Source organism: Gymnogyps californianus, chromosome 1, assembly GCF_018139145.2.
Source record: "Gymnogyps californianus isolate 813 chromosome 1, ASM1813914v2, whole genome shotgun sequence".
NCBI lineage: Eukaryota > Metazoa > Chordata > Aves > Accipitriformes > Cathartidae > Gymnogyps > Gymnogyps californianus.
In genome coordinates, this window is record NC_059471.1 from 170698569 (window position 1) to 170713290 (window position 14722).

Sequence of the window (14722 nt, forward strand, 5' to 3'; positions counted from 1 at the left end):
CAGAAGTTACGCCACTTCAATTTACTGAACCATTTTTCTCATGAGAGTTTAATTTTAAAATGGTTGACACATCCTAACAGGCTAAATACAACTCAGCACACTTACATTAGTCCAAATACTTGTTTTTACTAAAATGTCTTTAAAAGAGACAAAGGGGGCATTGTACCCAATAACAGACTGAAAAACTGACCTCCAGCATCCTTCAGTTTACATTAGTCCGATGATTTTAGTTAGTTAAACCTGATGGCACCTCTTAGCGTCAATAAATCTAACAATTCTTGCTAGTCCCTAAAGAAGAGCTACTTGGACAGTCAAGATGAGAGCAGCGTGACAGAGGCTCAACTGCAGAAATTGACAATGTGCCTTTCCTCCCCTCTTCAATGTACAGACCGAATGAAAGTGGTGTGGCAACGGGATTCTGGGAGCTCTTGATATAAAAGAGGAGAATCCTGGCCTGCTCCATGAGAGAGTACCTTTTCTTACTACTTAGTTCCTTCCATTTTCAAATGAATGTTCCTTTGTATCACCCAGACCAATGACTAATTCCTTCATAAAACAAAGTTTGGAGGGAAGACTTAATATGCAAATTAAAGTTTCTGTAAAGGTCAACATACCAGCTATTTTAGCTACAAGTATCCGCGTTATTCACACACAAGATAAAACGGTGATTTTCAAGGTGTGGTCAATACATTCCTGGGAGCACTTCACTACAAGCAGAACTTAAAACTTTTATATGAAGAACAGCTGCACACCACGTACCTGTTCCTGTCTGCAGCTTTTAAATCATGTTTTTAAAAAACTGCCTTTTTTTCCCCCTAGTTATTACCATGCAAGCAACTGTTGTGGTAACATTACAAATGATACATAATAAAGAAAAGGTCCATGCAAGGCCTTCAACCATTTAAGATCCCTCCCACAGAGATAAATATTACATCTTACAGCTGGATTACTGCCTGCGGCAGAAAGTTGAGCAGTTATGGAAAGGATTAAGTTTAAACAGTAGAGTTGTTAAGGAATACTTCTACATCATGAAATAAGACAAAATATGAAGAGTAAGAGTTAGATTTAATGATTAATTAAATTATTACTGAACCTAGCTCTTACACTTCTTTCTCATAATGAAGGAAAACATTGGGTTTAGGTAATCACTAGTATATTTAAACAAAAATATATGCATTGCACAAGGATAAAAGCAACACTGAAATTGCAAAGGTTTTCATTTTATGTGAGAAATTAAAATGATGCATTAGTGGAAAAGTGTAAATGGGAATATTTTAGTAGTCAAAATAAATATTTAATAAAAACCACATACCCATGACAAAGTATCAAAACAACAGAACTTAGTATTTGGAAGGATACTATCTACATTTCCTTGTATTAAACATTGCTAAATTCAGTGGCTTAATTATTATCACACTGCCTTCAGCAATCACTGCTTATATTAGTGTTGTAAAAAGTCATGAGAATAGAAATACTGTTCCAATGACAGAAATAGTAAAGCCAGTTTGCTATAAACAAGGAAGAATTTACTACACCAAGGAGTCAATCCACAGCCATTGACACAAAGTCAACAAGGACTACTGCATAGCATACTGGTTACTGTACCAAAAGTGCATTTATCAGCATTCAATGAACTGGGGAAAAAGTGAGAAAACCACCCTTTTTTATAGATTTTTTTAAAAACAACCAGATGATCGACAGTTGAAGAAAAACCACACATCTCCTTTAAAAGTAAAAGCATAGTCTAAAGATCTTAGAGCACCATAAGATTCCTATCAGGTAAAACAGTACAAACCATTAGCATTGTAAGTAAAGAACAATTAAAAGGTTATTATATCATTCCATATTTAGAACGCAACTGAAAATTTTAGTGTGTTGTTGCATCCTCCTATACTACAACCAGTGGCATTTTGATGACTTTTTGTTAAGTTTAGAGAAAAAATAATGCAAAGAAAAACTCTTTTTCATGTATAGCAGAGGTCTAGAAAGATTTAGACTGATGATGTGTAAACTGAAATGTAGATAATGTTAATACAAACAGATTTATATGGCAGAAAGCAGCAGTGTCTGGCTTATCTCATTAATTCTCCATTCAGTTCTTACACTGATTCTTTGAAAGTAGCATTCATTACTGAATATCCCTGACTACCAATGATTTTTATGAGTGCTATTTTCTCACTATTAGGATTCCGTATTTAAAAATCATTCTCAACCCTTTATCCTTCAATTCCCACCCATCCCCCACATATTTAAAAGTTGCAGTTTTCTCACATAAAGCATTGTAATGCCTTTTGCTGCTTGCTAAGTGATATGCGGTCAACATTATTTCTATTTTCAGAGAAGAGACCACTTTCCAGTTGGATCACATATTAAACAATTAATTAAAAATAGTACTCTCTTATTCTGTTGTGACATGATAAAGTCTATTCACCATTTAATATACGTTCAATCTCTTCTAGTCTTTTCAAAGCAGCAACTCTCTTTTTCTCAATGTCTTTGATTTCTTTTGTAGATTTTTTGGGAGTCTCTTTGTCCATATTGGTTTTCTCTGTTCGTTTCTTATTTTTTGAGTGCCCTTTATTGTTATCAACTGTTGTTTGGGTGGTTTTCTGTTCATTTTTTACTTCTTTCAAATTTTGAAATGATTTTTTTTTTTCTTCTGCAGCTGCAGTCCCATCTGCTGGAAGTGATGACTGTTCCGCAGCACTGAGGGATGCAATTTTACTTCTAACTATGTTTAGATGACGCTGAATATACTCTTCATGAGGTGCCAGTGCTAGCGTTTCAACCAAACATTTTTCCGCTTTTATTAAGTCTCGTTCTTCGAAGTAAACCACACAAAGATTATGTTTTCCTTGTACATTGTTGGGATCCAGTTCCAAAATCTTTTCAAAACACATTTTTGCTCCAACGATATCCTTCTTTTGGTTCATAAGGATATCTCCTTTCAAAATCAGACCTTTGGTATGATCAGGGTAGTATCTCAGTAGGTCTTCCAGGACAGGCAAAGCCATCAATTCTTTTGCCGTCTGAGAATAAAGCAGTGCCAAGTTGAACAAAGCACTTCGGAAGTTTGGCTGTAACCTTATGGCTTTCTTCATCCATGCCTCCGCTTCCATATCTTTTTTGTCATCCATTGCCAGCATACCCAAATTGAAGTACCCATTTGCGTCCTGTGGTTCTTCTTTCACATAATGTAACAGTCTTTGTTTAGCTTCAGGTCTAAGCCGAGCATCACCTAAATGACAGAAAACGCATTTAATTCTAGATTTACTCTGAAGGATTGAGAGATCAGGCCTGTAAAATGCTAATTTTTATACAAATTAAAATGTAACATCTTTAACACAACTGTAAAAGGGAAGGGGTTTAACATGCTACTTTTCATCATTGCTGTATAACAGCAAAAGTAAATGACATCTACTTTACAGAATGAAACTACTTACACTTGACTCGTAGCCAAAGTCAGCATCATTATTCTATTATCTGTTGAATTACATTTAGGTTTGGTATAATAGATACAAAAGGTGTCTCTACAAGTTTAAGAGAAGTTATTTTCATGTACGGTTGAGCAAATGGAATGCAGAGAAGACGTCAGTTCTGACAAATCAGCTCTTACAGAGGCAAACTTGGAGTGGAAGATCTCATTTTGTTAAAGATAGATTGAAAGAGTTTAAAAGACAGAGAACACACAGGGTGACTTCAGATGTAGCCAGGATAAAATATCTTCTAACACCAAAACAATAAAATCTATAACTCCCATATTTTAATTTGCATCAAAGTTTGAAAAAAATACAGTAAAATAATCTTATCTGATAATACCAGGATTAGCTAGACTAGCTTGTAGTCTGTGCTATTTTTCTGAATACTCCAGTGAACATATTTTAGTAAGGAATTCCAGGCACAGACTTATTGCAGGATGGGGGAGCAGGGAGCTGATTTTAACCATCTTCTTTCACCTCCTGAAACAGTGCTCCACCTTCCAGTATGAATAATTGAATACTAGATAGCTAATGCTTCTGCTTGTTTGAAGCCCCTTGTGCTTCTACAGACAAGAAACAAGGCATTTCTTGTACTACCTAACTTACAATGTGAGAAGAGATGGAGAATAATCCATTTGCATCAGCTGCAATCAACTCCATATTATCTCTTTCTTAGGGGTAGTTTACCATCCCAACAAAAGGGAAACAAACCTTACTAGTCACTTGCCAAGTACTCTTTGCAACAGCCTAAATTCACAAAAGGCTTACACTCACCCACACAGCTAGAAGCTATACAGATGAAAAAAATACACTCAGGAAAATCCAACTTAATGCATCCTAATTAGCAGTATTACAGAGGAACCTATGAAAACATTCACATTTCCTAGGGCTAGATTTAAAGCCCACAGAAGTCAGCTATATTTTTTAGTCAATGAAGAATGAAATCAATCAATATAAATGTAAAACATAGCTATTACACATATTTTACTACATAAGAATTGTTTTAAGATTATATAGGCACAATTCTGGAGATGTTTGTGTAACACTATTCTTTATACGTATAAGATGTTATATTGTAAAATAGCACTTGTATTAAAGATGCTGATCAACTAAGGTATACGTACACTTTGCACAAATTCCATGCACTACCAATTAATTACAAAGCTGACTATGACAACAAACAGTTTCTTCTTTGATGATGCTACGAACTTCTGCTTTCCAAAAATAAAACAGTTCATTAAAAAAATTAAATAGTATGGATCCTATAAATGCAAATACACAATGTTTATATAAGCGACAACAAACATACCAGATTCCTGCATTAGCAGCGCTGAGTTGAATAATGCCAGTTTATGCGTTGGGTTGAGTTCTAGTGCTCGGTTGAAATTCTTCAGGGCTTCTGTTGGATCTTTTAGTTCAATGTAAACAATTGCCAAGTTGTACCACAGGTCTGCATTGGTTCTGTCTAGTTCTAGCGCTTTAAGATAAGCTTCCTTAGCTTTCAGAGGTTTGTTCATTTTTAGAAGTAATTCTCCCCTGTTGAAGAATCAGATTTAACCTTCAACTTTTATTCATACTAATATGAAAACAATTGACAGGTTTTTTAAAAGTTTGCCTTCCTATAGACAGTAGATGTGAGGTAACAGCGGGTTTTCTTTTTTGTTTGTTTGTTTGTTTTAAACACAAAACAATATAGGACCTTCTTTACATACCATTCCCAAAGCTTTCAGCTCTCAAAAGTCTGTATACAACACATGCATATGCAGGACAAAAAACAAAAAAGAAGTGATCAAGGGTTCCTGATATTGGCTCTGTAATTACACTGCAACAGCTATAGTTTAGGCATCTTTGTAACCCTCTAAGTCCAAATGGGAATCACAACTAACAAAATAGAGAACAGAAGCCTCAATACCCACAGCCACATTACTCTTATCTATTTAGCTGACATTTATGTGCTTTTTAGTTAAGTCTTGCATTTTCTGGACCACCTTTAACAAAGAAGGATAAAGAAAGCTCCATGATTCAGACTAACCAAAAGCTTTTCAGTTCAAAATTAAACTAGGAGATTAGAAATTTGAGTTTGAGATTCATAAAGAAATCTGATGGAAGCGTCTTGCTATATACAATGTTTAAATACACAGCCTATGTGGAAACACACCATTTGAAGCAGGAATTTAAAAGAACAGGGCTTGTAATGAATAATTGATTATTGCCCCAAATCTTCATCTTCTCATTTGGAAATGAATCCATTCCAGCAGCTAATTCAACTGTATGAACTAAATACTGTTCATAGCACTGCAAATACATAAATGTTTATTCAAGAATGTGTATCTCTAAAATTAGAAAAGATACCTGCTGATGTAAGCCTGCTTGAAATCTGGCCTCATACTAATTGCCTGTCGATATAATTGATCCGCTTCTTCAAGGCGAGATTCATTTGCTCGAATTAAGTTTGCAAGATTGATATAAACATTCAGATGGTTAGGAGCAACTCTTGCTGCATACTTTTTACCTGGAATAATCTGTCAAAAAGAATATGTGTACCAAACACAGATGAATAAAAATATGAAAGACAATTAGTATAGATCTCCTCTTCACTCTGCCACATTTGTTTTAGGGTATCACTGGACAGCAGTGTGCAGGCTTTTAATGATTACAAATAGCAATTCTTCTTTCCCAGAAAATCATACCAAAATATAAACAGAATACTTTTTCTTCTTTAATTCTATGAAGACATAGATGACTTTTATATCATATTTAAGATACAAGTTAATCAAGCTCTGCTACTACCTAATTGGGCTCATGCAGATAGCTATTAGAAACGTACCAGACCTTGTAAAACTTTCCCCATTCAGACAAAGAATATTTCCTAAAACCTAAACTCACATTCTATCAGTTTCATTCCTTTTTTTAACCCTCCAGCCTAAGATGTGTAAATAAGATTTTACCAGCCACTGATACAGCAGATGAAAAGTAGTCATGAAAGATGAAAATGCTATGACATTGTGTCCTGATTTCGGCTAGGATAGAGTTAATTTTCTTCCTAGTAGCTGGTATAATGCAGTGTTTTGGATTTAGTAGGAAAATAACGTTGATAACACACTGATGTTTTTAGTTGTTGCTAAGTAGTGTTTATACGAAGTCAAGGATTTTTCAGCTTCTCATGCTCAGCCAGCAAGAAGGCTGGAGGGGCACAAGAAGCTGGGAGGGGACGCAGCCAGGACAGCTGACCCAAACTGGCCAAAGGGATATTCCATACCATATGACGTCATGCCCAGTATATAAACTGGGGGGAGCTAGCTGGGAGGGGCGGATTGCTGCTCGGGAACTGAGTGGGCATTGGTCAGCGAGTGGTGAGCAATTGCATTGTGCATCACTTGTTTTGTATAGTCTAATTCTTTTAGTATTGTCATATTATTATTATCATCATCATTATTTTTCGTTCATTTCTGTCCTATTAAACTGTCCTTATCTCAACCCACAAGGTTGTGGTTTTTTTCCGATTCTCTCCCCCGTCCCACTGGGTGGGGGGAATGAGCAAGCGACTGCGTGGTGCTTAGTTGCTGGCTGGGCTTAAACCACGACACATTGCAACTGTTGTACTGTTTATACTTTATCCGTCTAGAATGTTCATACTGTTTCACAATACAAACTTTTTAATGCCATACTTCTACTCAAGGGACTGCTGATTTTTGTTGTCAGTCTCATTTTACCCACAGCTTTTGTTACCGTCATACATTCTCCACAATATTCCTCTCTCTTTCTCTAAAGAGCTAGAATAAGTAATATTTGCTAGGTATAAATATAACTTAACAAATGGTAAAGGTAACAAAGCACATGTTTTTAAAAGTATGTTCAGGCAAAGATTTTTTTGTTGCTGCTGCGGCTACCTTCTCCCACCTCCAATGCTGCATTTAAGCCTTCTCTTGAGGGCTCGGAAACTCAGTCATCATCAATGTATTAGCTGTAAGTGAAAATAAACCCACTGTGACTAGAAACTGTAGGTGTACATTTTTAACTGCTGCTTTCTTTTATATCCTCAATTTCAGCAAAAGAAAACCCACAGCAGTATAAAAAGTAACTTAAAATAGTTCTAACAAAGAAGTTCCAATTTTTTTAACAGCCAGGATTGTATACAACCTACTCTTTTAATAGATAGGTTTTAAAAAAACCCTAACAACTTTAAAGTATACAGCAACACAGAGCTTCAGGAAAAATACGAAAAATGTACCATCAATATAGGTCTGAAACAGTTCCCTCCTGTGGTGGTAGATAAAATAAAGTTACTAATTACCTGTGGCATCAATGATTTAGCAATCATATATGATTCTTCGGCTTCCTTAGTTTTGTTTAAGTTCTTGTAAGTTCTTCCTACATTCATGTGGGCACCAATATCATCTTAATAAAGAAAAGAATGAAATTTCAAATACTTCCATGCACTGAATATCATGAAAATAAATACCTATACCTTCAGAGTAGCGTGAAGTACAGGTACTGCATAAAGACCAACAACAAAAAAAGCAATTCTATATTATTTTTCATCTTAATTATGAAGCTAATAATTTAACCATGAACCAAAGATGGATTATAAAGTTACTTGGGAAATGGTAAAAAATTTGAGGTCATACTTCCACATATCTATCTTTAATCTCTTGCTATAGTAGAGGCACATAAATTGAAGGTTATTTATTAGGCTTCTAAAAGGAAAAAGGAAAGGTTGTCCAGTAGTACCTAGAACTTCTTTTGCAAAAATATGTAAAATAGAGTAAATGTGCACTTTGATACTATCTAGATTTTTTAATTTTTTTATACACCTCCTTAGTTTTAAATAAGAACATTAAATAATAATTATGTTTCATAAGAAATGATAGTTCAAATTAATTCAGAAAGAATGTCATCCAAATAAAAGTTTTAAATGGAAAGTCTTTGCATCTTTTTATAGCTAGAAACTTTTCTGGAGGACTCTTTTGAGTTTATTTCCAAAAACTATGGATTAATTAACTTAGTGTATGACATTGTCTGGTATTCAGTTGGAGAAAAACAGATCATTGAGAAGATTTTGTTAAGTAATCTAAGCATACTGAAATACTAGGAGTGCAGAGATGCCATTCAATGGCAACTAGTCAAAGCTTTTACCTGGTTGCACTTGCGTGGCTTGTATGAAGAATTGCAGAGCTCTTTCAAAATTCTTTTCATTTTCTAATGCATGCCCCACATTGTTCCATAGTTTTGCATTGTTCTTATTTACCTAAAAAAAGGAAAAAAGATACCAATGCATAAGGTATTAAGCTGAAATTACGTAACAATGGATTTTCTTTTAACTATGTCTTAAAGATGTAAAAATGCACAGCAAATGACAGATTTCATCAAACTGCTATATGTAAAGAATAACAAAACACTGCACACAGAATGATTACATTGAACTTGTTGCTCAATATCCATTTATTTTAGTTATTTGCCCCTAGAAATACCAAACGCTTTAAAATTATTGTAATTGTTATGGGATATTGTACAAACTATCCTATCATGCCATATGCACATTGAAGAAATTATTCTATGCATCAACTTTTTGTACATTTTTGTACTGAAACATATCATGCTTTCATCCAGATAAGAGAATACATTCAACTGCTTTTAACACAAGGAAAAATTATCATCTGTTTCTTGCACGTGAATTCCCATGTGTGCATCACACTGCTTTTAAAGTATTCCCAAAAGCAACTAATTAGATGTTAATACTGTCAATGTAGAAATAAAAGTGGCAAAACAAGCATCATTTCTCTCCATTTTTATCATGCTCTACTGCAGCTTTTTGAGAACAGCAACACAAACTTTCCATTATCCTTTTCAAATAGAGTACAGTACCTTTAAAGCTGACATAAACAATGTGTATTCTGACTCCCAATCCCAGTTTCTGTGCAGCGTTTTTAAGGCATGAGTGAATAGTACCGCAGCCAAACAAACCCAAGAAATTTTTCTGAGCACACTATTAAATAAAACAAAGATTTGTTATAAGCACACAAACAATTCTAATTTATACTAGAATAAGTATCTCATATGCTAGGAGGCAAATAAACTGAGGACCATATTTGTGAATGGTATATTCCAATTTATTTGCCTCATCACCAAATGGCGCACTCCAAAATTTGAAAGGAAGTAATGTCCAATTTCAAGTTAATTTTGTTATCTACCTGATTTTTTGTTATCACTATGTAATTCACTTAAGACCAAATGCAATCCAGGTAACGTAATCTAAACAAAAATATACAAAAATTGTACTTCTCTTAGACCTTATCTGTAATTTAAGGCAATGAACATGATCATGATGTCAAACAGTGAGGTTCTTCAAAATACTGTAGAAAATGTTAAAAAATGAAAAAAGCAACTAAAATATGATCCCATCCTTTTGTTTCATATCAGACAACTCCACACAAAATCTTTACTGCACACATCACCTATCTTTCCCACACTGTAGAACACATCTTAATAGAGAGGTCTGCTGTGGAGACTACCCCATCTTCCATAAGCAAATAAAATCCTAGTGCTACTGTAATATCTAAATAGGAGAAAGGTTTAGTGTCTTTGTAGCAAATTTATTTTTAAAGATGCAAACTGGGGCAGAAGTCAATCTCTGTGACAAGCTTGTCAGGAACAATCTTCTTCTAGATTTCCTGCTGTTTATTGTTCTGGAGTTTAAACACGTCTGACTTTAACCACAACAGATATAAAACACACACTTTAACATGCTGGTCATTTGGTCTCTGAATTCTAATTTAATTATGAAAAAACATGTTAAACACCCAGTAGCCTTCCTACAATTATGAATATCTTTTTTTTTTTTTAAATCTCATTCTTGAGCAGACATACAGCTGTTCACCATTGCCAGCTATTTCTTATACCTGACTTACGCAACAGCTGTTCACACTGCTATGTACTTCACAGGGGTTTGCTAAAAACTGAAAGGTTTTTCCCCCCCTCCATTTTTAAGATATACAAAGTGCTGTGCAGATGTAGACTACCATGCTTGGTTTTAAAAAATATTAAAAAGTAAAAAGTAGAACAGCAGAATCAAGAGAGAAATTCTAAAACATTAGCGAAGCGACCAGTGAGAACTGGCATATACAGTAATCTATATCCCCACCAGCCTTATGAAAAAATTTTTTCTTTCCACACATTTATAAAGCAAGGAGCCTTCTCTCTGTCAGAAGACTTTTTAGAATGCTGATTGCCAATATTTTTTACAGTAAACAACACTGCTACGTAATTTTTCTCCCCAGCCATCCTCTCCTGGTTCCTTGCTTTCACATCACTTCTATTTTTACTGCCTCGTAGTGGAATTTGTGATAATACTTTCTCCTCACTCCCACAAGGTATCACTAATTTCTCATTATCCAGTGCTGTCAGCTTTGGCAGCACCAGTTCACATAAGTTATACCGCAAGGCCTCACCTCTAATGATAGCAGACAACACAGACTGGGAATTGTTGCCTTTCCATTTGTCTGAACTAGCATTAGGACGCCATTGGGGTAACAAGGGTAAAGCATCCAGGTCAGAGGGAGGTATGTGCAGATCAATGTAGAAGATAGCAGAAAAACACAAAGGTGCGTGCAAAACGTGCTTTTAGAGCAGAATTTCCTAAGGATAAATTGTTATCCAAAAAATTCTTTAGTTTAACAAATACTGAATGGCTCTGATGTCCATTCCTAGCATGGCATGTCTGAAAATTTAATCAGTAAAAGATACTTTAATATGCTGCGGACTGATATACATGCATTATATAAACTTCAGTCAGTAATCACCTTTGAATAAAATACAAATCAAATCTGGCCAAGAATTTTTTTTGCCTAATCCTTAAAAATGTCTAGGATTTAAATAGAAAATACTTGTGTTTCTTTACAGAAAAGAGATGGGTTATACTACTAGGCTTATAGGTAAAGTCCATTTTGTAGCAATGTGTAATGTAAGTTACACTGCATTCTAAAAATGTCTGGTGCAGTCTGAGGCTTTTTTTTATATCTATGTATGCTTATATATATAAAAAAATAAAAAATATATAAAATATGTATGTGTATACATGTATGTGTGTGTATATGTATATATATATATTTTAAATAAATGTTATAATACCCTCAGAACAATCCACCGGTCTCCTAAGAACTTTCTTGTTGTCATATGTTCACATGACTGCCAAATGGTTTCTTGGTCATTACTCTCTGTTCATTAAGAACTTGAAACAGAATAAGAGCTATAATGTAATAAATTCATACTGCTAAAAGCTTTACTGGGAAAGCTTGCAGTTATAAATATGGTTATCTTTTAAAATTAAGAGAGATGAGTTAAACCAGTCATAGGTAACACTACCTTACCTTTTATTTGATAATTTCTTCCATCCATGTGCTACTAAAATGCAGAATCCCATGCTAGGAACATACAACACTCGCTCTGCTACTACGAATCCAACAGGAAAAAAGAGGTTTGATGCAGGAATGAATGGTAGCACTATTAAGCAAAGTGCCTAGAAAAGAAATGCAAATGAATTAGTAATCAAGATTAGGCAGTGACAAACTGTACCCAAGAAAAATTATGAAACAATTACCAAAAAAATCCCAGAAAAACAGACATACATAGTAGATCTTTGGGTTTTTGTTTTTCCTTTTAAACATTAAGATGTTTTACATTGAGACCACTCTGAACATGGCAAGTTTTAACCTGCAAATGACACCATAAGGGCCTACAAGTGTATTTGCTTTTCTATACTACAGAAAAGAGCAGCTGTATGACAAAACACTAGGATCACAGGATCAAATTCGAAGCAATGTCTTAGTAAAAGTTCCACACACAAAAACATGACAGTTGGAGAACCTTGGACATTATAGTGCGCTAAGCGCACCCTGAAATATCTAAAATGACAAAGAACTTAAGAACTGCATAATTGCAGCTCTTAGGTTGGTGACAGACATCTTAACAAAAGGTGTGTTTATCAAAAGACAGAGAAATCCATCTGCTGCAAAGGAAGTGGACATGATCATTTGCTTTAAATCCTGAGTGATTGTTAAATAGCAGCTTTACAATCTCTGCTACCAGAAAAGACTTAAATAATTATTTCAAAATATCTGGCCTCCAAGCTGCAAAAAACAAAACCCCTACAGAAATGGAATGTTTCTTTGAAGAAAGAGGAATTTTCTAGAAATTTTCAGTACAACTGGCTGTCACCTTCTATCTAGAGTTAAGCATAACTTTAACTGCCTTTTCCATGCTAAAATAGTTAACACATCCAGTTTGAAAGTCAATCTAGGATTTCATATATAAAAATGCAACACTCATTTAAAACTTCAAGTAAGGTTTTTAGCTCATATTTCAAGGGGCCAAGAATATGCACGTGGATCATTAACATGGCTCAGCTGATCCACAGCAATTCATTAAGCTACACAAAAATAAATACATAATTGAGCCTTGAAGAAATCACAAGCACCATATAGAGAATATGTTGATTACTTGGGGACAAAATTTAATTTAATGCCATTTCACATTCTTCTCCCTTTCTCCTTTACATTTTTATAGTATGTGCTCCTTATAGATCACCTACCAATCTGTAAAAGCCTCAACACAGAACTCTATTATAGATTTTTGTAATCCACTTTGAAATGCAGGGTTCATCATGCAATGCGTCATCACTATCCCCAAGCCAGTCTTCTGTACCAGTTTTTAATTTACTTATAGCAAATGTCTTCACAATTTTGGGGATGGATTATGGGAAGTGAGGGTATCATTCTGTATTTCACTCTGTTTTGAGCAGCTAAACACATTTGTGAGTACAAAAGCAAATGTACAAAAGTACGTTCGAAGTATGCTTCGGCAAACAACGTGCTGTTTTGCGAATGTTTTTACTGCAATGTGAATAAACTGTATTTAGCTTTATAATGTATATGAGGCTTGTACACAGGCTTAAATGAATTAACTTATTTTATGAAATCTTCTGATAAACTGATTTGAAGAAGTCACCTCTTAAGACTTAAAAAAAAAATAGTTTTACATTATTGCTCAAAAAATGCAGGGTTTTTTTGTTTTTAATATAGCAAGGACATCGGTTCCACAGCCCCATGAGGTCAACATATGTATAGTGAAAGCCAATTCTTTCCAATGGGTTTGAGCGTTTATCTAATAAAAAGTTTTTTGCATGTTGTGCTCTGTGCAATTCCTCTGACGACAAACGTTACACAATGTTTTGCTGAAATTCTCTTCAGATCCTTTTGCCTCTCCTTAATACACTGTCCTTCAAATACAATTTCTTGGGCAATAGACTCAAAGCCCTAGTGCAGATAAAAATGCATTCTCTTCTGTTCATTTATTCTTTCTTTTTATCATAGTCTTTCAGCAGATGCAGAAGCTCCATTCAAAAAATATCCTGGTCAAGGCAACTGAAAAAAACCAAACAAACAAAAAAAAGACAGAAACCATTAAAGTACGCAGGAAGAAAAAAGCATATGACAAAAGTCTAAAATACGACTACAAGCTATGAAGAGTATCTGAACTTCTAAGTAACCAGTCTAAAGTTCACAAGGAAACATTTCAAAGCCTGAGTGAGGTGTAAGCATAGAGAGTAGAGAAATCAATATTGTTAAATTTAGACGTACTGATGTCTTGACACAACACTTCAAAGTGTTAAAAACTTACTCCAAGAAGCCTAAGGATACCTGTCTGTTCCTGACATTTGCACAGTAACAAGCCACCAAAGTTTGCAGCTGAGTAGCACGGAGTGTTGTCTTATCAGAAGGGAGGTAAAGCACCCTTGTTTGGGACCCTTAGCAAATATCAAAAGATACTAAAAAGCTTTTATTAATTTCACCAGCCAACAAAGGACTGTCTATACCCAAGAAATTCCATGAACAAACAAGGGCCATGATCGCAGCTTGATTCTGAAACCTACTGAAAAACCACCAAAGTAATTCTAGATCAGTACTATTCTTAGTACTCAACAGTTTCAACAGGTATAGTGTAACCTATTTATAAAGGTCACTTAGTCTGACAGTCAAGTTATCTGACTGTTCACAGGGATAAAGTAAACAGAAAATATAAGAGAATTTAACCGCTCATATATTGTTTCCAGGGCATGTCCTTTACTAACGTAAGAATAATTGATTACTTCAAGCAGCATAATGACATCAACCTGCCAAAGCACGTGTTCCAATTTATAATACACAATCCCATTTTTTATTAGTTTAATATCGTTAGCTGGTAAAAAA

General features: G+C 34.7%; 1 protein-coding gene across 2 annotated transcripts in view; it reads right to left on the reverse strand.

Annotated features, from left to right (window-relative positions):
* Positions 1-1048: 1048 nt before the first annotated feature.
* Positions 1049-14722, reverse strand: part of TMTC3 (transmembrane O-mannosyltransferase targeting cadherins 3) — a 34540-nt gene continuing 20866 nt past the window's right edge. For both annotated transcript variants that reach the window (XM_050896394.1, XM_050896384.1), the window contains exons 10-16: positions 11846-11994; positions 9345-9465; positions 8616-8727; positions 7774-7877; positions 5832-6001; positions 4789-5015; positions 1049-3238 (exon numbers count right to left, since the gene is read on the reverse strand). In XM_050896394.1, coding sequence (XP_050752351.1) covers positions 2424-3238; positions 4789-5015; positions 5832-6001; positions 7774-7877; positions 8616-8727; positions 9345-9465; positions 11846-11994 — 1698 coding nt within the window. In that variant the 3' untranslated portion in view covers positions 1049-2423. The remainder of the gene's footprint in view (positions 3239-4788; positions 5016-5831; positions 6002-7773; positions 7878-8615; positions 8728-9344; positions 9466-11845; positions 11995-14722) is intronic.